At 52.9% G+C, this 24,681-nt stretch overlaps 2 protein-coding genes across 11 annotated transcripts in view; both read left to right on the forward strand.

The window, feature by feature from the left end:
* Positions 1-12,439, forward strand: part of EPB41L1 (erythrocyte membrane protein band 4.1 like 1) — a 69,650-nt gene extending 57,211 nt beyond the window's left edge. For 4 of the 10 annotated variants that reach the window (XM_068419716.1, XM_068419723.1, XM_068419717.1 and 1 more), the window contains 10 exons: positions 52-2,751; positions 3,317-3,424; positions 4,669-5,067; positions 6,485-6,595; positions 6,996-7,076; positions 7,265-7,327; positions 8,208-8,303; positions 9,271-9,351; positions 10,315-10,431; positions 11,625-12,439. In XM_068419716.1, coding sequence (XP_068275817.1) covers positions 52-2,751; positions 3,317-3,424; positions 4,669-5,067; positions 6,485-6,595; positions 6,996-7,076; positions 7,265-7,327; positions 8,208-8,303; positions 9,271-9,351; positions 10,315-10,431; positions 11,625-11,633 — 3,765 coding nt within the window. In that variant the 3' untranslated portion in view covers positions 11,634-12,439. The remainder of the gene's footprint in view (positions 1-51; positions 2,752-3,316; positions 3,425-4,668; positions 5,068-6,484; positions 6,596-6,995; positions 7,077-7,264; positions 7,328-8,207; positions 8,304-9,270; positions 9,352-10,314; positions 10,432-11,624) is intronic. The other 6 variants (XM_068419724.1, XM_068419725.1, XM_068419726.1 and 3 more) reach the window with 4 other exon arrangements.
* Positions 12,440-16,024: 3,585 nt separating this feature from the next.
* AAR2 (AAR2 splicing factor) lies at positions 16,025-24,307 on the forward strand. The gene is made up of 3 exons (XM_068419698.1): positions 16,025-16,863; positions 19,703-19,932; positions 22,998-24,307. Exons 1-3 carry the CDS (start codon positions 16,113-16,115, stop codon positions 23,163-23,165), a joined length of 1,149 nt encoding a protein of 382 aa, XP_068275799.1. The 5' UTR covers positions 16,025-16,112; the 3' UTR covers positions 23,166-24,307.
* Positions 24,308-24,681: the final 374 nt, after the last annotated feature.

A 24,681-nucleotide genomic window follows, 5' to 3' on the forward strand; every position in this document is an offset into this window, starting at 1 on the left:
TGAGGTAAAGTATGTTTGATGCTAACTCTTCTTGCTCCAATTGCAATGCAGGGCTCGGAGCATTGGGTATTTATAGAGAGAGAAACTCCTAGGCTGGAAACAGTAGCTCTAAGGAAAGCTCTGGGAGTCAAGAAAGAAGAAGCACATGCAAGTACCTCAGAGGTGAAAATGACTGTGAGGATATCGGAGATGGAGATGGCAGTAGGGAAAGCCAAGGAAGCAGCAGGCCACAGAGAGCCAGCAGATGCAGCCCTGGATACCCGGACGAGAGCAAAAATGATCGCTAGTCCCGAGGATTTTGAGTCTGTCTGGGAGGATGAGATCTATGAGAAGGAAAGCAGGGGGGAGCCCAGCCAGGACAGGGAGCACCTGCCAGCTGAGAGCGCAGAGGAGCAGCCCCAAGAGCAGGGCGAGGAAGCAACCACCAGTGAGCCAGGTCTGTCCAAGCCATGTCAGCAGCCTGAAGAGAGGCAAAGGGCCAGGATTTTGGGTCCAGAGCCTCCCCAGGGAGAAAGCGAGGTGGCCTCCAACGAGCATGCTTCTGCAGCCTCCAGGAAGCAGGAGGCCAGAGTGCCGGCCACAGCCACAGAGCTTGTTAAAATCAAAGTGAAGGCTAGTGAGGACAGCTTGGAGCCTTCTGCAACCCAGAGGATCATCTACTTAGGAGATCCAGAGGGAGAGGAGAAGGACAGTAAAACACACCTGCTCTTGGAGACTGATGGACGGCTTGGCTTGGAGGAGAGACCAGAAGCCACTGTGAACATGTCCGGGGAGGGATCTGCGCACACAGCACCTGCGGCAGAAGGGTTCCAACCCCCTTCCTCAGCAAGTCAGCAACACAGGGCAGTGTCTGGAAAACCTGCTGAAGCACTGGAGCAGCCCGGGACAGGCTGCGATGGGACCAGCCCAGCAGGACATCCCACCTCTGGGCAGGAGGAAGGGCTGTCCCTACAGCAAGAGGAAGCATCTGCTGGGCTGACAGGCTGCAAAGCACCCGAGGGAGGCGAAGCCCTACCGTGTTCCCGAGAGGTGGGACCAGAGGAGAAGGATCTGCAAAGCCCAGTGGGAGGCTTGAAGCTGTGTGGCCTGGCAGGGGATGGCCACGGGGCTGGGGAGCACAGAGGGAGCCCAGTACAGAGCCTGGACATCTGCACGTCAGTGGAGGGGCTCTCAGGAAGGACTGGAGCAGATGGCGACAGGGAGGAAAGTGCCAGAGTGGTTCTTCAGATGGAAGAGATAGAGACCAAGTTGCCTCCATCAGCTGTGCCTCTGCAGGGCCATCCTCACACCCCCGCGGAGTCGGAGGGGGATAAACCCAGCACTCCTGTCCCCGTGCCCTTTCCCCAGCAATCCAGCCCTGTCCCTGCGGAGCCGGCCCCAGGCACGGAGCCTGAGGGCAGAGACCTGTCCCAGGGCACCAGCCCTGTAAGAGGTGTGGGCACACCCAGGGATGTGAACCCCTCAGCGGAGGTGGCACGTGAGGAGGCATGCTGTGTGGTAGGCAAAGGAGCACCCAGGGATGGGAGCCCTGTAGCAGAGGTGGCAATACTCAGAGGCACCAGTCCTGAACCTGAAGAGCAACCCCAAGACATGGGCTTTGCTACATGGAAACCACACCAAGGTGCAAGTCCCATTGCGAGAGGGCCACCCCAAAACACAGACACTGCAGCAGAGCTGATCCAGGTCAGAGACCTGGCCACAGGGGAGGTGGCCCAGGACATGGATGCTGTGACAGCAAGGGCAACCCAGAGCGAAGTCCCTGCCACAGAAGAGCTGCTCCAGGAGGAGAAGCCCAGGGGAAAAGAGCTCTCCCAGGACATAGGGCCCACATCAGGGAAGCTGACCAGAGACGAAGGCTGTGGGATGGAAGAATTGTCCCATGACAAAAGCCCTTGCATGGAAGAGCTGCCTCCCAAGGCAGAAGAACCAGAACAGCAGACTGAGGCCATCATAAGAGACCTGCCCCAAGAGGGTCCTGTGGCTGGAGGGCTGCTCCACGCTGCAGATCCCAAAGCGCAAGAGCCACCTTGGGACTTGGACTTTAATGTGGGACAAGATCTGCAGGGCAGGAGCCCTACAGTAGGAGACACCGCCAGGGACAGTGACCTTGCTCCAGGGCAGCCTTGGCAGGGTAAGTCTCCTCCCAAAGAAGCTGCTGATGTCTCACACTCCCACTCCCCTGAAGCAGGATTGTGTCAAGGAAGCAAGACGTACCAGCTGTCTATCTATGAAGGCAGGGGACAGCTGCAAGTGAGCAGTGAGACACATCAAATAGAGTCTGGGTCATTGATGTGCATGGCTGGGAGGGCAGGAGCTGTGTCCCAGGAGCGTGGAGATGTCCCTGTGGCCCCAGGCAGCTGGCAGGACAACGAGAGCTACAGGAAAACCTCAGTGGCCTCTAAGATTAAGATGTTTGAGCAAAGTGAAGCAGAGCGAAGGGCAGCCCAGGAGGGGCAAGAGCACGTGCCTGAAGCTGAGACAGCAGCAAAAGCAAAGGGGAAGATGAGTCTGGCACGGGACATGCTTTTGAACACAGGTCTGGCTTCACCACCAGCAGTGCCGGTCACTCCAGTGGGACCTGCCTCCAGTGTGGGCTCCCTGGCCCTCGGGCAAGGGGCTGGTTCAGGAGACACCGCCCAGCCTCTCTCCCTGAAGGAAGATGTTTCTGTTGACCTGGAGCACGAAGGAGAAGACAGTGCTGATCTGGCCTCCCCGGACTCTGGCTGCGAGCTCACACTGGCAGAAGCCGTGGTAACTCTTCCAATGAACTGTCCGGATGTGAAGTTCATGCGCATGTTGTGTGGCTCTTTATGATCATGTTCAGTGGCTCCTCACACATCCATTGACTGACAGCAGTCGCTTTGCATCCCCTGTCCTTCTATGTACGTGTGTGTGGTCAGGCTTATTTGCTGAATGCAGACCCGCTGGCCAGTCGGTTCATCAGCTTTTGTTTTGTGACCCCCCCTCCCACCCCGACATTTTGGCTCCCTGGAGAATGCCGCTCGCTAAACCCCAGAGCAGGCACCCAAACTTTATGTCCAGGAGCAAGAAGGGGAGACGGGGGGTGGCTGAAGGAGCTGCGACTCTGTCACGGACACGCACGCACACCTACCAGCAGCGTGCCCACGCTTCCAGCTTCACCCCTGCATTCTCACGTTGATACCCCTTCTCGCTTAGCCCGCCGGCCTCGCCCGCCCTCCCCTATCTTCGGCAAGCTACTGGCTGGATGATGAAATAGCTTTCTTCGCTCTTGTAAGCGCTAGATCAGCTCCTGTGGAGTTCATTTCCTTAAAACTAACCGTTTTCTCTAATCCAGAGCAAATCTCAGGAACCAAGTGAGGAAGAAAAGGATTTATCTGACCCGTCAGTAAAATCCAGCCTGAAGGAAGAGAATTTAAAGGCTGCTGTTCCAGTGGTCTTCCAGGTCTCAGTGTTTTACTAACTGCTTTTTACGTAGTATGAAAGCTCACCTTAACCGGCTGAGGGCTGTGTGCCTCCAGCTCCTCTCCCCATTGCAGAGCTGTTATGTATGTGTTTATACATACACACACATGAAAACATGTATGCAGGCGTGTTCCTCTTGAGTTTGTTTGACGCCCTGTTTCTCATACCTCTCAACCTCCCAGCACTGCCAAGGGGAGGTTGTGCCGGCACAGCCTGGCCCGTTGTGGGGATGGCTCTGGTTGCAAACGCTTGGGCCAGAGTCCAGGAGGTGGGTTTGCTCTGGCACCAGTGGTCTTAGGGCTGTTCCTGAGGGAGAGCTGCCTAGAGTGAGATGCGAAGTCCAGCATGGGTCTAGATTTCCCAAAGTCCAGCAATGGGTCTAGATTTCCCGTGGCTCCACGGCAAAGCGTGGTGAGGGGAATGTACCCTCTGATGGCAGAGTTGAGAGGTATGTCCATGGCTGGAGAAGGGCTGACAGAGGGAGGTCATCCCTCGGCTCTGAGCGTGCTGTCAATTACACTGACCACTCAATTAGGTCGTCCCTAGGACTCACCCCCGGCCGCCTGAGGCCTCTGGAGGGGAAGCGTTGTGTTGTGGGGCAGGTTCACCCCCCGGTGCAGGCAGCTGCCCCGGCGTGTAGGGCTGGTGGGCGGCCCTGGTGGGGCTCGTCCTCCTCCCCCCGGGGCGATGCTCTGCAGGGCCCATGCGGATGCTCAGTGGAATTGGCACACTCCTTCGCTTCTCCTTCACTGTGCGTGGCTGGTGGGGCCCTTTTCTTTCAAACTCTTCTCTCTTTCTTTCCCTTCATGTGTTTGTTTTTGAGTGCCCACCCTTACTGACGTACGATAGCGCTGGCATCTGAGCTGCTTCTGAATGTCTCTTCACAGAGCTGCTGTTTTGCATACATCTGCTTCCACTGGGTGCACTGACGTGCCTCCAAGCTGGCCAAGCTTTTCTGTGTGACTGACCCTTTTTTGAGATGATTAATTACCAATAGACTTTTGGCAAAATCAGATTGAATAACCCTTCTCCCCCCACCCTACCCCTGCAAAGTCGCTGCTGTCAGAAAGGTTTCAGTCTCCATGCTTGAGTTGTTTGACTCTACTCTGTGATGTTTGCTGCAGCTTTCCTTCTCCTCCTCCTCCTTCCCTCGGCACTACCCGCGCTGCTGGGCCACGTGGTGCTCACCGTCTCTGTCTCTCTCCGCCATTGTGTCTCATTCAGAGAGCAGGCTTGAGGGAGGGCGCCGAGGAGAGAGCTAAGCCGCCTCGGCACAGGGCTCCCGAGAGTGACACCGGCGATGAGGAGCAGGACCAGGAGAAGGACTCAGTCTTTCTGAAGGACAACCACCTGGCCATCGAGCGCAAGTGCTCCAGCATCACAGTCAGTTCAACCTCCAGCCTGGAAGCAGAGGTGGATTTCACAGTGATCAGTGACTTCCACGGCACGGCCTTTGAGGACATCTCCCGGAGCCTGCCCGAGCTGGACAAGGACAAGAGCGAAACGGAAGATGAAGGCCTGGTTTCCTTCCAGCACACTGACAAAGTAGTTCCTGAACTGGAAGAGGATGTCAAAGGCGAGGAGAAGGTCACCCAGCCCAGCGCAGATGTCTCCCAGCTAGAGGTACACAGGGACGCCATTCCACCGAGACTGTCTCAGTGCTGTCACGCCTCCATGTCCTTGTCCTGGTGCCCAGTATTGCCTCACTGGTGTGCACTCCCACGCTGGTTTGGAAGAGCATGCTAGCTTTCAAACACCCCCAGGCTCCTGTCCGGTGTAGCTGTTTCCCCCGATGCACTCTGTCATTTGTGTTGCATGTTGCTGTCGTGTGTTTTGTGCATCTGCTAACCAGGAGAAGTCATCGTCAGCTCTTGATCCCCTGCGTTTGGCTGCCCTGTGCCTCGCACCACCACAGCATGTCAGCAGCTGGGAAGGGCATGTGTCGCTAACCAACGCCTCTGTCCTTGTGTTTTGCATGAAGTCAGTGACCAGTTTGTGTAGTGAAGAGAATTGTGCTGCCGACTAACCTCTCTGGTCGTGCCGGGGCTGGGACGGGTTTACAGAGCAGCTCGTGGGAGCCACTCCAGAGCTCGGGGAGGGTCACTCCTGTGCCAGTGGTGATTATAACAGGGCTGAGAAAAATGCATGCAGCGTGCATGTGGAGGGTGAGTGTATGCCATGGGGAGAGGACAGTAGAACCAGCCCCAGCTCAGATGAAAAATAGCCTTGCCTCTGTGCCAGGCCATCTCCTGCCTGGTCAGCGCCAGTGCAGCCCTCCGGCCCTGGCAGGTAAGTCCCCAACACGGCCTGGAGCTGCCACAGAGAGTGCAGACCTGGATCCAGGAAAAAGCTGCTGAATTAGAGGGAGCTTTCTCTGACCCAGCCTGGAAACCCTTGTGCAGAGCATCCAACGCCATGGGCTCCAGGCTCACAGCGGGGCCGTGGGCATGGGCGATCAGCTCCATGGTGCCCCATGGCCAGCACTGGGTGGAGGAGGCCGTTGGCTTGGGAATGCTGAGCACTGGCTGAGCATCCCCTGTGCAGGAGCCCTCGGCAGCTCCAGTTTCCTGTAGCAGGGGACTGCTGGAAACCTGTCTCTGTTCCCCCGAGGTTCTGACACCCCGGTGTAACCCCAGCCACCACGAGCTGATGCAGATCATAAACCTGCTGCAGGGCACGAGTGAAATGGGTTTGGTGGGTCTCGCCCACCTTTTGAAGACCAGTTTCACCTAACCCATGGTATCTATAAATCTATCCCCAAAATCCCTGAAAACCCCAGGGACTGAGCATCAGGTCTTGATTTGGGGTATGTCAGTCACGCAGGGCACGTTGCATGATGGCCGTCTGCCCAGGGCAGCAGCCTGGCCTCTGCTCTTTGCCCAGGCAGGGCTCGGCGTGACGCTTGCGGGATGTCATACGTGTGTGGCACTTGCGGAGGAGCGGGGCAGGGATGCTCTGCTCGTGGGGGCTGGTGCACAAGGAGCACTCGGGGCTGTTGGCATCGTGCCCCAGTGCCTGACTTGCTGTGTTTCTTCTGCAGCCATCAGCCCCAAAAGCGGACGCCGTGACCATCGGCCTGGGGCCGGGCGTGAAGAAGCCTGAAGCAGATGACTCCGCTCCCCCCGGGGCTGGCACCACAGATGCAGCCCAGGTGACGTGGTGGCTCCGTCCTCCTGCAGCCCTGCTCCCCGATGGCTCTGCCGAGCCTCAGTCCAGCCAAGCCTGTCCCCAGGCAGCAGCGCTGGGAAGGCAGGGGGCTGAGTGGGGTGGTCGGGGCCTCTGCTCGCCCTTGTCTTGCTGGAGTCCCCAAAACATCAAACCAAAGCCCACCCAGAGGTATTCTGTGTGTGTCCCTGGCCCCATTTGCCATGCCGCTGGCACATGGGGATGTCTCCAGAGGGTGACGGCCACCATATGTGCTGCCCCACGCATGTCCGTGGCCTCATGGCCCTCCCCAGCCTCCTCTGGCAGCAAGGATGGCCGCACCACCCCTGCGAGTGTCACCCCTCCCTGCCATCCCCAGGCTCACCGGGTTTGCTTTGCCCTGGCAGGTGGAAGGAGGCACCCTGGGCAGCAGGGACACCACGGCCACTGCTCACGCTGGCACCGCAGAGACGGCACAGGCGACCTCAGTAAGCGGGGCTGGCCCCTCGAGAGATGGGGGAGCCGCTGTCCCCCATGGTCTCTCTGCTCCAGCAGGGGACCGGGGCCGGCTGTGCTGGGGGGGACCCTGCCCCATCGGGGGTGTCTGGGGGGGCAACCTGCCGCGTTTACCCCCATGTTGTGTCCGAGCCAACGCGCCCGTCTGCTCTTCTTTCAGGATCACAGCACCAAGGCTGGGAAAGGGGCCGTTCCCGTGACAGACCTTCGCTCCCTCTCACCGGTGAGGGGGGCACATGGTGCCGCTGGCCAGGCCAAGTGGTGGGGAGGGAGGGAGGCAGCCCCGTGGGGCTGGGGGTGGTCCCACAGGGCCCCCTCCCATGTTTCCAGCACTGGCATCCTTGCCTGGTGTGTTGGTACTGGGAAGAGCAGAAGGATGCTCAGAAGGTTGGGGAGCGAGATGGCGGGGGACGGCCTGTCCACGGCCTTTCTCCTGTGCCAGATACACACCTTGAGCATCTGCTGGAGGAGGAGAATTCCTAACAAATAGCCCAGTCCCTGGTGAAGTCTCGTAGCGGGCTGAGATACCTTTAGCCCTGGGTGTCCTGCGTGGCCACCCAAAGCCACACCAAGTGCCCTGACTCCCAGTGGAGGTGATGTCCATCAGCCTGCCCAGCAGCAGGCCTTCCTGGGGGACACATTTTCCTCCTCAATTGCCTTGTTTCGATGGAGTCAGGCGTGGCCAAACGCCACATGCTGCCCCAGGCTCATCACTGTGTGTGGCAGTACCCGGCGCTGTGCGGCTGTGGCACCGGCGCAGCCTTCCCAACCCTCGCCATGCAGAGCGGGACAGACAGAGCTAGAGGCAGCCTGAGAGCTCTGCACTCACAGCGGCCCTGGGGATGAATGGGGAAGAGCAAAACGCAGCCACGAAATCACCTCCCTGCTGCAGAGGCCCTTTGCTGCAGCTCCGGGCTTGGGGTAGCTGTGGAAGCCTCTCCCCAGCGTCCCAGGTCCCGTTGGAAGCACAGTGCAGTGTGTTTTTTCCCTCCCGTGCTTGGCCGAGTAGGTGCATCCTGGCAGGAAGGTCCCAGCTCTTCGGGAGCTAGCACTGGGGGGTCCCCATGGTGGCCCTGCTGACGCCGCTGCTCTCTGTCCCGCAGGTCACCAGCGGCTCCGCTGGGAAGGAAGTGCTCACCAGCATATTCAGTGCCACTGCAGAAACCCTCTCCACTTCCACCACTACCCATGTCACCAAGGTAAGAGCAGCTCCAACGGGGGCAGCCGGGGGGTTCCTAACGCAAGGCACTGGAACCTGAGCGTGGGTGGATCCATATTGTGGTTGGCACTGCAGAAAGTGCCCGAAAAAGTGTCTGCTGTCCCATGGGGGATGGCAAGGAGCACAGTGCCGCACGCCCCGCTCTGAGCACCCCGTGCCTGACTCAGCCCCACTGCGCTACCCATCCCATCCAAGCAGGCGTGACCGCGGGGGACTGCAGGCGAGGACAGCCAGGCACTGTGGGGACTGTGTCCGTGTGCTGTGCCCACCTCTGCTGGTGATAGATTGGGAGGGCAGGGGGTCGTTGGGGGAGAAGGAAGATCAGTGTGCGGCATTGCTGACCTCCCAAAGCCAGCTGCCGGGGTGGAAGGGGCTCTGAAGGAGGCTGCCAGCAGCGTGCGTGCGAGTCCCTGCCCATGCATCTGGGGTGAGTGTTCCCAGACGTACCTAGAGCCAGAGCCCAGGTCCCCCGGCCCACAAAGCCCACAGCACCAGTGCTGAAACATCTCGCCTTGTGTCAGCTATGGGAGCTGTGTTTGCGTGGGGTGCGTTGGGTTTATGAGAGCTGGAGTGGCGTAGGCAAGGTAGAGTGACGTTAGGAAATGAAGGAGATGAGGCTATGTCAGAGAACCTCACCCGTGGCCATTTCATTCCCAAATTAAGTGCACATAAATGAAAGCAGAAGCTCAGTGAGGGACCTGAGCAGGGAGGAGGGGGGCTCGGTACGTGCCACCCAGCCCTCTTCCTTTCCTCCCCACCCATGGCCAGCTGTGTCTTGCCAGTTCTAACCATGCACCAAGCCCAGGGTAGTAAGAGACACGCTAAATTATGGGGGGAGTTCCTAAAGTGATGGTGGCATTGTGCCTCCTCCCGTGGGCAGAGCTACGAGTGCCAGGAGCTGGCTTGTCGGACGGCTGTGGGTGAGTGCTTTCCTTCTTGTTCTGCAGACTGTGAAAGGAGGGTTTTCAGAGACCCGGATAGAGAAGCGCATCATTATCACGGGAGATGAAGACGTGGACCAGGACCAGGTAGGAGCAGGATGCCCTGGCTTTGCTCGGCTCTGGCTGCCCCCGGCTGCAGCACCGCATGCTTCTCATTCTGGCTCGTACCTGTGTACTCCTTCCTTCCAAAAAGTGACCCCTGAGGCCCCAAACCTCCCAGCTCTGTCGAACAGTACAGGTCCCCACGGGGTGCAGTGGAACCCACATGGAGCCCCAGCCCAGCTCCCATCAGTGCCTGCTGCAGCAGTGAAGCAGCAGTGAAGGTCACATCCCAGCACAGAGCCCAGTGATGGGATCACCTCTGTATTTTCTTAAAACATGGTTCCAGCTGCCCTTTCTCTGTTGAAATACCCCAAAGTGACCCAGGTTCTTTCTCTCTTTCCTGCACAGTCTCACTACAGCCTGACTCACGCCGAGTGACGGTGTTTTGCATCTGCCTCTGTGACAGAGGAACAAAAAGTGACAAACTTTTATGATGAAATAACAGAGATTGACACAAATCTCTAGGGCCGCATGGTCATTTTCATGTGGCCTAACCCTTTGGGATTTGTTGCTTAAAAAATGAATTAAATACTGAAGTATTTAAAAGGCTCTAAAATAATTTTTAGGTTTTTTTAGAATTATAATAATACATTTAATTAGATTATTGTTGTAGGTTTCCCTAGGATTTTTCTGCATAGAGAATTGCTGCTGTTCCTTTGCTTGGCTTTCAGTAGGGAGCCTGGGACATAGCGCATCTCTGCAGAAAAAAACAGCAAGAGAAAGGCAGTGCATGAGGCATCCCGATGGTGTAGGAATCCTCAATCAGTGGCGGGCTCCAGCCTCTTCTGCGAGGCTGCTGTGGGTTCAGTTTTGTCCCTCTGCATCCATGTCCTCCTGGAATCCCACTCAGCTCCAGCTGCATTCTGTCCGCTGGTTCTGTCTGGCTGAGAGCGATGTACCAGATTTCAGGGAAGTGACACCAAATGCTTTCATCCTTCTGCTTTCTAGGCACTGGCTTTAGCAATCAAAGAGGCAAAACTACAGCATCCCGACATGCTGGTAACCAAAGCTGTGGTGTACAGAGAAACAGAGCCTTCTCCAGAGGAAAGGGTCAAGAAACCTCAGGTAGGTGGAGCAGTTACCTGATGGGATTTATACCCGCTGCATAGGGGTGGATGTGACTGGGCGAGTGTCTGTGATACCTGCTGGCTGCAGGGGCTGGTCACATGGCTGCTCCTGGGCACCAAGAGTGGCAGCTCTCAGCCAGCAGTTCCAGTGTGATGGTGGCTCCGGGCATGGCCACCTGGTTGTGGTTAGAAAGCCAGTGCCATGCCACCAAAAGCCATTCTGCAGATGTCACCTTGCTGTCCTGCTCAGCAGAGGGGTCAGGGTCATTGGCATGTAAGGAAGAACGGGCCTGCCTGTCCCCCTGGGGCAGGGAGGGAAAGAGGCGATGCCAGTTTTGTGGGTGGGCTGATAACCTTAGCTACAGGTTCTGCAAAGCCAGTCCAAAGTATTGGACCAGTGACTGCAAGAAAATAAGTTTCTTTAGGCCCGTTCAGATCCCCAGGTTGTCTTTTTACACACATGCAGGTGCAGGCAGCAGCGCACGCGGTTTGCACCTCACCACAGATGCCCCAAAGCAGTCACAGCCCCAAACATTTTTCTTCAGGGGAAAGCTGGCTCGAGGAGTCCTGCCCCGCTCTAAAGCCCCTGCTCAGACCCTGTTGTTGCCCCGATCAGCCGGGCTGCTGCAGCTTGGTGGTGGTAGCACAGCCCCACAGTGTCAGAGCAGCTGAGGGCCAGAGGAGCGTGGCGGAAAGGAGAGGGGGAGATTTTGAAGGCAGCTTCTCTGTTGGAAAATGCATGAGGAGCTCTGTCACCAGCCAGGCTGCAGGTGCGTTTCAGAGGCCTCTTTGGAAATGTGATTTGGTGTTTCTTTATCATATGAAGATTTTGATTGGCAGCTTTTAAGCTTGGAAAAGCGACCAGCTCCGTTGCAGCTTGGAAGGTCAGAAGAGGCTCTTGCATCTGCCTAATCTTACCTCCTATTGCACAGACATTTCTGCACAGACATTCACTTAGGGAGCCACCCAATTTTCCTTTAAGTAAGGGGGCAGTGACTCACTGTTACCTCCCCCACACACCAACACCAGCCCAGGGAATTAAGAGTTCCTGCTAATTACCAGGGATCCTGGTAATCAAGTGCAAGCTGTTGCCCCAAGTGTTTGCAAATTTACTGTCCAGTGCCCTCATACAAAGAGGAGCCCTTTTATAGTCAAAGAAACCAGCACGCCGTTTCCCTCTGCCTTGTACAGGAATCTTGACCAACATGTTCATGGAAGACAGCACCTGTATTCAGACCTGGAGAACAGCGGAGAAGGAGCCTTCATGCTGGATTTGTCAGCAAGACATAGACATCCTGGCTGCAATGTTCATGGCGAGAGACAAAAATTTTTAAAAAAGGAATAGCAAATATATTATATATATATATACATACATACATATATATATATATATAAACAGGAAACAAAATGCATCCTTGCACTGCTGCTATATGCTGGAAATGAATAGCAAACACCACCAACAACAAACAAAGCCAACCCTCTTTGCAGATAAATTGAAGAATTTACTGGATTGGTGATAAAATAAGATTTAAAAAAAATCACAATAATAACAATAATATTGTTAACAATACAATAAGCCACTATCTTGCATGTTACATTTAAAGGATACACAATCATGAGTTCATTTGTTGCACACTGAATGGAAAGGAAAACTGCTTTGCAACAAAGCAAGAAATAAGCAAACTGAAATAAACAACAACAAGCAGAAGCAAAACCATTCCCCACCTCTGGAAAGAAGAGAGGAAAACAGTGAATTTATTACCTTAGAGTTATTTTCCGATGCACAAGTGTGGTTTTGCCCTTCTCCTCATTCCATGCCGATTCTTTTGCATCTTTTGGGGTTCTGTTAACTCTTCCCCTTCTGTTCCTTATCTTCTTCTCTGGGCACTTGCCCGACCTCTTGTCCTCTGGAGGTGTTTAAGAATGGATTTCATTTCAAACAAAACAAATGATATGTATATGGTTTCTCATTTATAAAAAAGCAGCCTGTAGGGGTTTCATATGGATGTGCATTTAAGTTATGTATATTATTATATATAACGAGGGGGGGAGGGAGGGAACAATACTGAAATAATTCAACAGTGCTGGTAAATACGATGATGACATTTTTAAATTATTAACTCTTTGATTGACTGTGGTTGGTGTATTTTGAGACTCTTAGATCACACGTGGGACTCGGTCCTGCGAGGGAACGGGGAAGGTTTCAGCGGCTGCTGTTTTGTGGGGGAAGGGGAGAGGGCGAGAGATGGGAGATGTCCTGCCGGCTGATCTGCAGTGGACGGTGGCTGGATTTGGAGGGGCAGTGGTGACTTGGAGGGGCAGGGAAGGAGGTTGAGGCTGCAGCTCTGGCAGCTGTAGGCAGGATCGTCTCCCTGGCCCCCACCCAGAGCCACGGGAGTCAGCTGGGGGCAAGGTGGCAGCTGCAGGACTGCATTCATCGCTCTCCTCCAGCCCACTGAGCCGTGCTGGTGGCTGGGTTGTTTTGCTTTGTTTCTGGATCCCAGTAATGAAGTTACTCGAGCTCTGTAGTAGGGTCAAAGGCAGAGGGGTTGTTTCTGTCCTGCCTCCCCCGCTGCCCAGGGTGTGATGGCAAGGGCTGCCCAAGGTGCTGCGGGCTGGTAACAGCGATGGCGGGGCGGTGGCAGTCCTTCCAACGACCTGCTATGGGATGGGCAGTGGAGAGACCCTGCTGTCTCCATCACTGCAGAGCGTCCCCAGCGTCCCAGGCTGGACGAGAGCGCCCAGGCCCTCTGCATAGGAAGGCGCGTGTCGAGGTGATGTCAGTGGAGCTGCCTTCCCCCAACGCATCCCAGCTTGGCCTTCAGCCACAGCTTCCTCTACGGCTGCCTTTGGAAGGGGATCACGGGCCAAGCCCAGGGCCTTGTACACTGTGAACCAGGCAGTTAGGGTAGACTTGGAACCAAAATCAGAAAGGAAAGGAAATAAATGAGTTTCCCTCTTGGGATCGTCTCTAGCTCCTGCGGAAACAGAAGGGCCCACGATTCTGCACCATTTTGCCTTTAGTCTCCCACCCCTCACACAGACTGTGCCCAGAAATAGGTGCATTTTGCCAGGTCCCGCCACGGCTCAGAGGACGACAGTGAGCAGGAGAGCCCGCACCGTGAGGACGTTGTGGGCAGACTCTGCTCACAGCCTTTGCTGTCCTAGGAGAGAGACTGCTCCCTGGCAGCCACACTTCACCAGTTGCTTGCTAGTGTGGCCCAGTGAAGTCTGTTCTTCTGGCAGAGAGGTTTCTCCTGCAAGCGTGAAAGGCATGAGCACAGGCTGCTTGGGAAGCAGATAGAGCTGCTGGCTGGCGCCAGTGCTGCCAGGTCGTGAGGGTCTCCCCAGCTGCCATCCAAGCGCCTTCAGCTACCTTTAGAGAGCACACCCCGACCAAAAAAGAGTTAAGGCAGTTGCAAAGAGGCTATTTTTCTCTCTTTTCTTTTTTCAATACACCCAAACCAGCTGTAATCAGTAGTGGCACTTTCAGAGAGGCAAGGTGGCAGAGGAGCCTTGGTCCACACAGGGCGCTGGTGTTCATCAGCAGACTGCGTATTTCATACTTGGGGGAGTCCACCTGGCTTTGACACCTTTGCAACCCACCAGAGGCTACTGTGAAACGAGATACTTGCTTTTGACATAGTGTACAGCTATAAAATCAAAGGTTACTGTTAAAATTAGTGGCCTTAGGGAGTTAGAATTGATGTGCGCTTGGACTGAGATGAGTTACGTTTGGAGTGAGCGGATACAGTCCCTGGCTTCTGCAGCGTGTTTAATGGGTGGAAGTGTTTAAAAACTTTAAAAAAAAAAAAAAAAAAAAAGAAAAGGAAAGAAAAAAAGCTCACTGGTTGTTTGCCTGGCGAGGTGTGGGTTTCTGCTGCTCCGCGAGAACTGAGGCCCCTGCAGGCCCAGCTCCCCCCCGCCTGCCTGTCGCCTTGCTCCATTTCAGATAGCTGGTCACTGCTTGTTTTCTTCCAGGGGCCTTTCTGTGGAAAGGGGCGGGAGACACGAGTGCCTGTTTTTACCTGATCCCACAAATTCATTCCAAACCTGGCCTGCGGTTGCATGAGTAATAATAACAGTAACAATAATAATAATAATATTTATTTTTATTTGAGAAGCACCTTACCAACCAGCTGCGACACTCTGTTGTTCCTTCACTAACTCTCCTTTTCTCTTCCCTTGTTCTCCCTCTCTCCCCTTCGGTCATACTCCTTTTCAGTGCTCGGTGGTGTATGCGTGTGTGCTCACTGTTCTTGTATTCAATAAAAGTGAAATAAATGTGTTTGATGCTAAATCAGCTTGGGGCCTCAGTGGACTCTCTCCTGCCAAGAGGATGGAGAAGTGAAGGGAGGCCCTTGCGATTGCAACCAGGATCTTCACATGGAAATACGGGACTCTGCCCCGTCTAAAGTGGAGATGCTGCCAGGGTGGGGATTGCGGCTGGTGGTGCTGGGAACAGCTTCGTGCGGCGCCTGCCAGCTGTTGTACGCACGCGTGGGTGGCGAAGGTGATTGTGAGGGTGCTCAAAGTGCAGAGAGAGGAGACGACAGCTGTAGGAGCCTGACTCTGTCTCTGGTCCTGTCACTGAAACCAGGAATAAAACTCCTTAACACCAGGTTTTAGCATTATTGAGCAGGCATTACTTTATTTGGCCAAGGGACATGGGGGATTGCTCCACCTAACATGTCCACCGAGGCACAAAAACACACTCATTATAAAATGAATATTCATACAATTCCCAAGAAAAGCACGCCTATTCCAAGAAACCTTAGGCGTATGCTAATATATTGTGAAACTGTCTTTGTGCATGCGTACTAAGTTGGGGAAGGGGTCTCTGGTGGTTGTAACCCCCCATAGTGATGCTGTCCACTGCATGACCCCGCTTCTGCGCAAGCGTTGCTGATGCCTTTGTGTTGACACACGCAGGTGGCTCCGAGGAGAAGATCCTGTTCTGGTTCTTACAGGATTTATCTCTTCTCCTGGCGCCAGAGCTGTGAATCAAGTCAAAGATGCTGTTCACAGTCTTGTTTATCTTTGGCCCTTCTTTGTAATTAGTGAGGAATTTAGCAGAGACCTTGGCTTCTCTAAGACTAAGCGGAAGCAAGAGTCAGCGATGAGTATAACTTTGTGTCCCAGAAGCAGACCCTGTCTGCAAAACATGCCGTTAGCTTCAGAACGTGCTGTTATTTTAGCTGAAAGGAAAATGGCTGAAAAGAAAGTTGATTCTGTCTGAAGGTTACACAGAGCCGGCGTTTTAGGGCCTGCTTTTACTAAACCGTCTGGTATCAGTCCTGGGAGGGAGGACGTGGCGCTATGCGGGCATCTGTCGCTGTGAGGGTCTCTGTGTGCCTGTCCCGCCGCAGGGCTCCCAGTCAGCGGCTGGGAGGACCGGGGACCCGGGGGCACGGGCGGGGGGGCCGGGGCACCCCTGCCCGCTGGGGGCTGCGGCCATCACGGGCTGCAGCGAGAGCCCCAGCGGGACTCCCCGGGCCCGGGGGGGGCGGGAGGCGGCCGCGCCCGGAACCGCCGCGTCCGGAACCGCCGCGCCGCCCGGGCGCTTTTCGGGGCGGACACGGGGCGGGCGGCGCGGCGGTTCCGGGCGGTGCGGAGCGGGCCGGGGACGCGGGCTGTGCCGCCAGCCCCTTGTTCTGCCCGGCTCGGCCCGGCCGTGCCATGGCGGGCCCACGGCTGGAGCCCGAGCTGGCCAGGCAGCTTTTCTTCGAGGGCGCCGCGGTCGTGGTGCTGGGCGTGCCCGAGGGCACCGAGTTCGGCATCGACTACAGCGCCTGGACCGTGGGGCCCCGGTTCCGCGGCGTCAAGATGATCCCGCCGGGCCTGCACTTCCTGCACTGCAGCGCGGGGCGGGCGGGCGGCGGCCGGGAGACGGGCCCGCGCACCGGCCTCTTCCTCAGCCTGCGGCGGCGGGAGGTGCGGGTGCTGCGGTGGGACGGCGCCGGCGAGGCGGTGGGGCTGGCGGCCGCGGGGGAGGCCGAGGCCTTCGCGGAGCGCCTGCGGGAGCTGGACCCGTTCCTCGGGCCCTACCCCTACGAGACCCTGAAGAAGTGGGTCTCCCTCACCAGCTTCGTCAGCGAAGCGGCGGTGAAGCAGCTGCAGCCGGAGAGCGGGCGGATCTGCGCCTTCTCGGAGGTGCTGCCGGCGGCGGCCGGGCGGCACAGCAGGGACCGCGCCGAGCAGCGCCTGCCCCGCTTCGACGCCGAGTGCCGGAGCTACGCCGAGGGCCTGGCGCGGCTGCCGCGCATGGCGCCCAGGGCCGGCACCCAGATCAGGTTCACGGAGCTGCCGAAGCAGATGTACCCCGACGGGGCGACTCCGGAGGAGGTCACCAGGCACAGCATGGACCTCAGCTACGCGCTGGAGAAGGTGATCGAGCAGCGGTACGCCAGCCAGCCTCTGGACCTGCTCGGTGAGTGCCGCGTATCCCCCTCTTACCGGAAAATTGTAACCGAGAAAACTCCAGACCAAACTGATGTCGATGACCTGGTGCTTATTGCTGAGTTAAAACTTAACCGTGGCTTTTGCAGGTGAGCTGATTTGGAAAATAATAGACAGTTGCCAAGTTAAGGCCAAGAAGATGTAAACTGATATCTAGAATGTCAAGGAAGATTTCTTGTGCAGGTTGTCAACTTGGCAAAGGAAGTAGGGATTTAAGTATCTTTAGCTGAACTACCTTCATTATAATACTAAAAATCACACCCACAGGTCGAAAAGGCCCTTGCCCAGATGAAGACCCTTCCCCTGAGCGTGCGTAGATCATGTAGGAATGACTAAGCATTTATGTTAATTGTAATCACATATATTAACCAATGAAAAGTATAGCATGCAAACAGAGGAATGATTTCATGTAATTCTTTGTGTACAAAAAGGTGCTGGGATTTGCAGTAGGTGTGCTTGATTTGTGGATGATTCCACTGAGAACCCCGTACAGAATAAATATCTCTTCCGAGCGTGTGAGATTGGTTTGTTGCACACCGGGCACGAATCCGCTTTTCAGATAACAAAATGATAGTTTAGAAAGCTGACATTGGTTTATTGCTGCGCTGAGTGCGCGGGGGGTGCGCGGGGGATCTCTCCTCCTAGCATGCACACGGAGGGACAAAAGCACACTCAGTATATACATTATATATGAATATTCATACAATTCCCAAGAAAAGCCCACCTATTCTAAGAAACCTCATGCATACGCTAACATGCTGCGAAACTGTCTGTGCGAATGCATACTAAATTGGGGAAGGGGTCTCCGGTGGTCGTAATCCCCCCATAGTGATGCTGTCCGCTGCATGACCCCACTTCTGCGCAAGCATGGTCGAGGCCTTTATGTTGACACACGCAGGTGGCTCCAAGGAAAAGATCCTGTTCTGATTCTTACAGGATTTATCTCTTCCTCTGGCGCCAGAGCTGTAGGCTGGAGCTGTGACTTGAGTCATTTACGACACAACAAAGATGATGTTCACAGGCTTGTTTATCTTTGGCCCTTCTACAGCTCTTTGCTCGTAACTAGCGAGGAATTTAGCAGAGACCTTGGATTCTCTAGGAATAAGCACAAGCAAGAGCCTTTCTGCGTGCCATCCCCACTGGAACCTCAGTGATAACTGTAACTTCATTATCAGTCCTAGAGGCAGACACTGCAAAACACGCAGTTAGCTTCAGAAGATGCAGTTATTTGGCTGAAAGGAAAAATCACTGGAAGGAAAATTGGTTCTGTTTGAAGGTTACACAAAGTGGGCCTTTGGGGGCCTACTTTGAGGCCTACTTTTATTAAACTGTCTGGTATCACCCCGGTAGAGTCCTCGGATGCTTTGGGAGAATAAAGTCATCTCTCTGTAGAACTAGAGCCCTGGCATGAAACCTGTGCCAGTCCTGTGGGCCCCGGCGCCCTGAGGCATCCCTCTTCATTGCGTGACAGGACAGATGTTTGTGGAGCTTTTAGCAGCTGTGGGGCCTCTTCTAGTCGCAGCGCTGTGAGGACGTGGTGCTCCGTGTCCGGAGCTGCCAGCCTGCCACGCTTGCATCTCGCGCTCCTGGGTGCTGCACTTGGAGCCCAGATTGCCTCAAATTAAGGCAAAAGCAGCACTGGCAGGTGGCTGTGAGCGGCATCTTGTGCAAAGGGGGCCCATCGTCTGGCACCAGCCTGGCAATTTGTCCGCTGAGTGAACCTCTGAGGACAGAGCTTACGGAGTCCTGGGAGCATTGGACGAGGCTGAGCGTTGCAATTTTCAGATTCTCCGTCCCGTTTCGGTGGTGAGGTGCTGTCAGGTCTCCCAGCAATGGCTCCCAGGGCAGCAGCCGTCGCCCTCCCTGGCTGGCGCGGTGGCAGCTCAGCTGTGTGCTGCTGGCGACTCTCTGTGGCAGCGCTTGGGGTTTGCCAGCCCTGCTGCAGGAGACATCCGCCGCGAGGGCTGCGGCTCCTGCTCGCAGGGTCTTAATTAGTTGCCAGCCTGTTTTAACAACTTGTGATATGAATAAATATCAAATCTGTGGAGGTCCTGAAGTGTGGTGGTGTTTTGTGGCAGGAAGGAGGAAGGGCTTGGGAACCCAGCTGAGCTGGAGCCTTGAGGCTGCTGAGGTTTGGAATAAGGCTTTGTTTTTTCCCTTCTTCCATTTTTTTTATATTAACGTTATACAATTTATCAAAAATATCAAAGACAACTCCAGGATGTACAAAGAACGAATTAGGAAATGGTGACGCCCTCACTCCGGCAAAATAGCTGATGCTAAGTGTCCAGTGAGATGAACCCTGGCTCTTAATTCAACGAGGAAACACCATCTGTTAACGTACTGCTCACCTCTCCCAGCGTTCCCGAGGCCCTGGCGTTCAAGGGCAGTGGCATTTGCTCTCCTGTGCGGCTCCAGCAACCCGGGCACAGGCCGCGTGAATGCTTGCGGAGTAACAGCAATGTCTGACTTCTGTGAGTGTCGTTTTGAGAACGCGGATGACACTCAAGTCCTTAGATGGCTGCGTACTCTGATTGCCAGGAAGGTCACTCTCCAGAGATGATAATTACAGTTACGCTTTGCCTGATTACGCTTTGCTTTTTCTCCAGCGGAAGAGCAGATCATTAGGAAATAGTCAGTGTTTGGAGTGTTGATCGCTGTTAGCAGAAGTGCTGGAAGGGCAGAGTGCACGTGGAAAGGCAAACCCAGGGTTTTACGCAATCATTTACAGAGGTTTTGGGAGGACATGCCTCTCAGGTATGTTTTTAGTCTTATGTGTGTTTTGTTTGTTTTCCTTTGAATGTGCACAGCTGAGCTGCAGTTTGCTTTCATCTGCTTCCTGATTGGGAACGTATATGATGCGTTTGAGCACTGGAAAAGACTCTTAAACATCCTTTGCCGATCTGAAGCTGCCATAGGGAAGTACCAAGACCTTTACATCAACCTCATTTCTGTGCTGTATCACCAGCTCAGTGAAATCCCAGCTGATTTTTTTGTGGACATTGTCTCCCAGGACAACTTTTTAACCAGCACCTTACAGGTACGTTTGCGGCTCTCTCGTGAAAAATGGGAGTGGGAGCAGAGGGCATGCAGGATGTCAGAGCAAATTCGGGGAGAAGCTGCAAAAGGAATTAAGCTACTGTTGAGCTGCGTGGGAGATAGTAAGCCTATCTAAGCACATGCCTATTTTCTTTTACTTTTTCCCTGTGTTATTTACAAAGAAATGCCATTTGCTTGTCATCTCAGAGTTTGATCTACTCAAGCTACGCCTGGAAGAGTGTAATGCAGTGTAAAATTGAGTTAGTCTGCATGCAGAAGGCCAGCAAAGTGAGGCAACGAGAGGAAGGGCTAATGAAGATGGCTGCAACAGAGAATGGGCACTGTGTCTTTTTTTATGATGTTTCCCTTGCAAATAGTGCTGAAAGGAGCCTGCTACGTTGGCGTGGTTTGGGAGCTCTGGAGTGGCGCATCTAATGCGCCTGGCCTGTACCCGCATATTTTTTCTAAAAATTTTTAAGGCCTTCGACTACATGAAGCTGAGCAGCTATGAGAGAGGCTGAGCAAATGCAAGATGATGTATGTCTGTTTATTTTTTCCCAAATGCCATTCATTCTTTAAAAAAAAAAACACGAACAAAACCCAAAACTTTGGCTTAAAAGACTGATGATGCTGATTTTTGGTCAGCTCGAGTGGTGTGCTTAGTATGCAGAGAAATTGCGGTGAAACCTCCTTGAGCTTAGGGCATTGGTAGTATTTAAGCAGCTTTTCCATTCCTGTTAGCCCTAAGCAAAGCTGAAGGGTTCCTATAATCAAGTTCTTATCCAGAGGGAATTTATGGTTAGTCCAAAATGCAGAAAACGTTGCTTCTGCTGAGACAGGCACAGGCAAAACTCTAATTCAGCACTAGTAAAACCAGTGACTCCCACTGACTGTAACCATGCTAACAGCTCAGCCAACAGACTAATCAAAACTTGGTTTAAAAAAAAACAACCAAACAAAAGGCAGCCAAAACTAGATACACCGGGGAAGCTCAGCAATGGAAACTTAATCCCAGCAGAAACAGTAGCACGTTATGTTGCAGGTGCTTGGTGCAAATTGGTGATGCCTTCTCCTGTCTCAGGGAGTGGTTGCATTTCTCGACTTGTAGTTCCAAGTTCTTGCTGTAGATTTGGGGAGAGGGAAGGTGTTTGTTTATAATTTGCTGGGTAAAATGTTGTGGGAAATACTGCTTTAATCAAGTGATTTTCTTCAATTTTTTTGCATGTGTATTCATAAAAGTCTCGATTTTTTTTTTTTATTTTTGTTTTTGTTGGTGGGTTTTTTCCATCCCATTACAGGACTGGAAAACCTAGCTCTGTTTGCAGCACACCCGCAGAGCAACACTGCACACTGTCAGTTTACAACAGTACAAAGAATGTGTCAACCAGCCATTCTTTCCATCTGATGGGAGGTTTGGAAGCACCCTGTCTTGCTGGTTATCTTTCCTTTTTGGGTACCCGAGTCTTATAAACCCTTGGATTTCATCAGTCTGGGCTTTTTACTTAAGCAGTAGAAGCTGATGCCTTTAGGTGTCTGTGCTGGCTTAAGCCATCACTATTAAGCCCTAGCTGGAGTCACCACACTCCTCGTAACAAAGCAGAAATTTGCCTGATGGTTGTACTGAGCCTGTCCTTGCTAAAAGTTCTCTGTTTCCTGCTCCTGTGGGATTTCCCCGATGCACTGAAATAGTGTCGGGGAGCCTCTGGGACTTGCCTTACCCAGGCACTTTATGCACGCAGCCATCAGAGTTAACAGTCTTAACTGGATGTGGGCAGGTGGATCAGAAGAAGTGCAAAATGGTGTGTGGGGGGGGAGCGTGTTACCTGCGTTAGCTTTTGCTCAGCTTTGAATACAGCGACTTTATTTTTGGAGTTTGATCTGAGTCAAGAAGAGTACAGCGTAACCTCCACTGAATATGCAGCCCTAAGAAAAAATACCTTGATGAAATGACTAATTTAATGTGCAATTCATTGAGAAGAAGTAGGAAGTATAATATTTTAATTTTTTTTTTCAATAGCAGCCCTGCTGTGTAAGGGAGTTGTGTTATAAAGAGGCAGTTTCACAGTAGAATGAACAAGAAAAAGGCAAATGATCATAAACAAAGGAACGAACTTTGCTGCTCATTGTCAGTGTTTTATCCAGCTGTCAGTAGGTCTCTCCCAAATAAGAGCTTGCTTTGTTCCCCAGAGGGCTTTCCCTTCACTTCTGGCGTGCCATGATTTTTTTTTTCTGTGGCTTTGAAATACAAGTTTCTTCCTATGGAAATGCATTCTGGATCAGGAGTTCAGCAGAGGAGCAGAAGCGGGCTGGTGAGAGATGGGCTCTGAGGCTGAATGCCCTGTTTAATCATACTCGGCTGCGTTAACTCCCAAAGCGCTAACAGAAGCTGTGAATTTGTGAAAAGTTAATGGAGTTGTGTGTGTGTTTGGATGACGGATGACCCTTAGAAGTCAGTCCAGATTTCAGTGCCCTGTGCTCAAGGGAATAGCTGTGCTGGGGTTAACCAGACTTTTTTCCAGAGAGCTCCCATTCTTCTCTTACCTTCAAGGTCATTTTATTAAGTTTCCTCTGTATCTTAAAGTGGTGGTGATACCATACTACAAAAATACTTTGGGGGATCTCCTGGTTCATCCAACCATGCAAAAGATGGGTGTAATTACCTGTTGGCCTTTGACACATGCTCTAAAATTGTCTATGTGGCAGATGAAAACTGATTTTTTTTTTTTTTTTCTTTGCTCACACTTAAGAGTATTTCCAAATTCCGTGGTTTTAATTACATATATACTCCTGCTTGAAACGAAGTTATTACCTTAGTGCAAATATTTCTAATGCTGACTCAGTGGAGTGACGGCAGGCTGTCTGTCTTGGCTGTGGGATGAGGGGAGAAGTGTAGGCTTTGCTTCGGTAGCCCCAAAGCTGTAGTGGTTTCCAGGGTGGTAGATCCCTTACCAGGGGCCTAACCTGAAACTTTTCCTGGTGCACCCTGTTGATGACGTCTTTGTAGGAGAGAGATGCACAGCTTGTGCTATGGCTGAGTTCTTACTGACCTCTACTCTGTTCTTCCAGGTGTTTTTTTCCTGCACGTGCAGTGCTGCTGTTGATGGGACCCTGAGGAAAAAGGCTGAAAAATTCAAGGCTCACCTAACGAAGAAATTTAAATGGGACTTTGAAGCAGAGCCCGATGACTGCGCTCCTGTAGTGGTAGAACTTCCTGAGAGCGTGCAGGTGGACTAAGCAAAATACTCGCTAAGAAACAAACAGCTTTTTAAAATAACTCTTTCTCCACATCTTCTTCAACCTTGCCAACTTCCTAAAGTCTGTTTGTGAAGCTGACTCTTTCTGCCATAGAAGCAAATGCGGAAAACTGAGGAGGATTCCTGACTTTCTGAGGAGAACAGAATTATTAGAAGATTATTTGAGTATTGTCACACGGCTACTTTGGACACCTCATTTTTTTTCCCTAGCTCTTCTGCAGCATCTCCTCATTCTGTACTCAGCTGACCTCTAGATCCCTGGTCCCTCCCATCCTCCTGCACTGGAGAGCATCTGTAGTTCACACTTGAAGCCTTTGCTGCTCCCATTTGATGCCTCCTGAGCGAGGAGTGTAAGCCCACGTGATTGCAGATTTTGACAGCCAGAACCCAGTCTGTGAACTGAGAAGTTCTGCTCTTCCCAGGCTTGCATTACAGGGATGGAACCACAACTGTTTAAAAACTGTGTTGGATGCTTATGCTGCTTACTGTGATTTATTGCATGACCTGTTGTGGAGGAGGACTCAAAGCCATGGCAAAATTCCTCCCATTTCATACCCCTAATACTGAGGTATCTTACTCCTCCTGTTCTGTTAAAGCCTGATGTATTTACTGCTGACACTCTGTTTAGCCTGACGTAAAAGAAAGTTAACAGTTTGGTAACAGGAAATAGAGTTATTGGACAGTAGTCACCCAGGCCTTAAAGAAGAGGCCCAGCATGAGATAAAAGGTCAGACTTCCACATGAACTGGATCCTCTGTTTTGTTATAACTGGAAATCTTACATATTTTCAGTGGTGACAGTCTCTTCTTTATGCCCATTTCCCACGGGTAGGCTGTAAGAAAACTTGTGGTGCTCGTTCAGAGCTGCACAGGGACTTAGTCCTGCCACTCGCTGTTACTTTCTTGGCTGTTAGACTCCTTCAGGAATTTGTCTGTATGCATGTCTAACAAGATAACACTGTTTTTCAGTCTTTTATAGTTCAAAATAAATCTCGAGAGCCTTGCCTACAGAAAAAAATCTGTACGAATAGGTGTTTTTAGTTATTTAGCCAAAGCTTATGGTACAGTGACACTGCCTTCTTTCTCATCACAGTATCTGTGACATCCAAGGATAACTCGTAATAAAATGGTACATGGCGTGGCACAAAGCGCAGCGTGTTCTGGGAAGAAGGTATGTGATGAGGTGTTTCCAGATAATCCAGAAATTACCACAGGAATCAGCTGTCAGAATCTTCATCTGCTGCTCGGTGCTGTTTCCTCTCTTTCCTCAAGGGCTCTGCACTCCATTACTCCAGTGTCTTGGTTTGTCCATTTTAAATGCTCTCCATATTGACCACAGGCCCGTAGGGAAGGTTACTCTGGTTTGGCAAGTGTTCTTAAATCCTTCTTTCCATGCTTTCTTGTCCTAACACCCTGGAGATGTTTTGTACAGTACTTGGTGCTCTCCTCTTGTCTTCTTGCTCTTTGTTTGTACCCACAGGCAGTGCTGTCTTTGCA

This window comes from Nyctibius grandis, chromosome 28 (genome assembly GCF_013368605.1).
Source record: "Nyctibius grandis isolate bNycGra1 chromosome 28, bNycGra1.pri, whole genome shotgun sequence".
Classification (NCBI taxonomy): Eukaryota; Metazoa; Chordata; class Aves; order Nyctibiiformes; family Nyctibiidae; genus Nyctibius; species Nyctibius grandis.

Coding starts and splice junctions, on each gene's coding strand:
- AAR2 (XM_068419698.1), top strand. CDS start 16,113: ATGGCGGGCCCACGGCTGGAGCCCGAGCTGGCCAGGCAGCTTTTCTTC. Junction 16,864..19,702: donor CCAGCCTCTGGACCTGCTCG/GTGAGTGCCGCG, acceptor GAATGTGCACAG/CTGAGCTGCAGTTTGCTTTC. Junction 19,933..22,997: donor TTTTAACCAGCACCTTACAG/GTACGTTTGCGG, acceptor CTGTTCTTCCAG/GTGTTTTTTTCCTGCACGTG.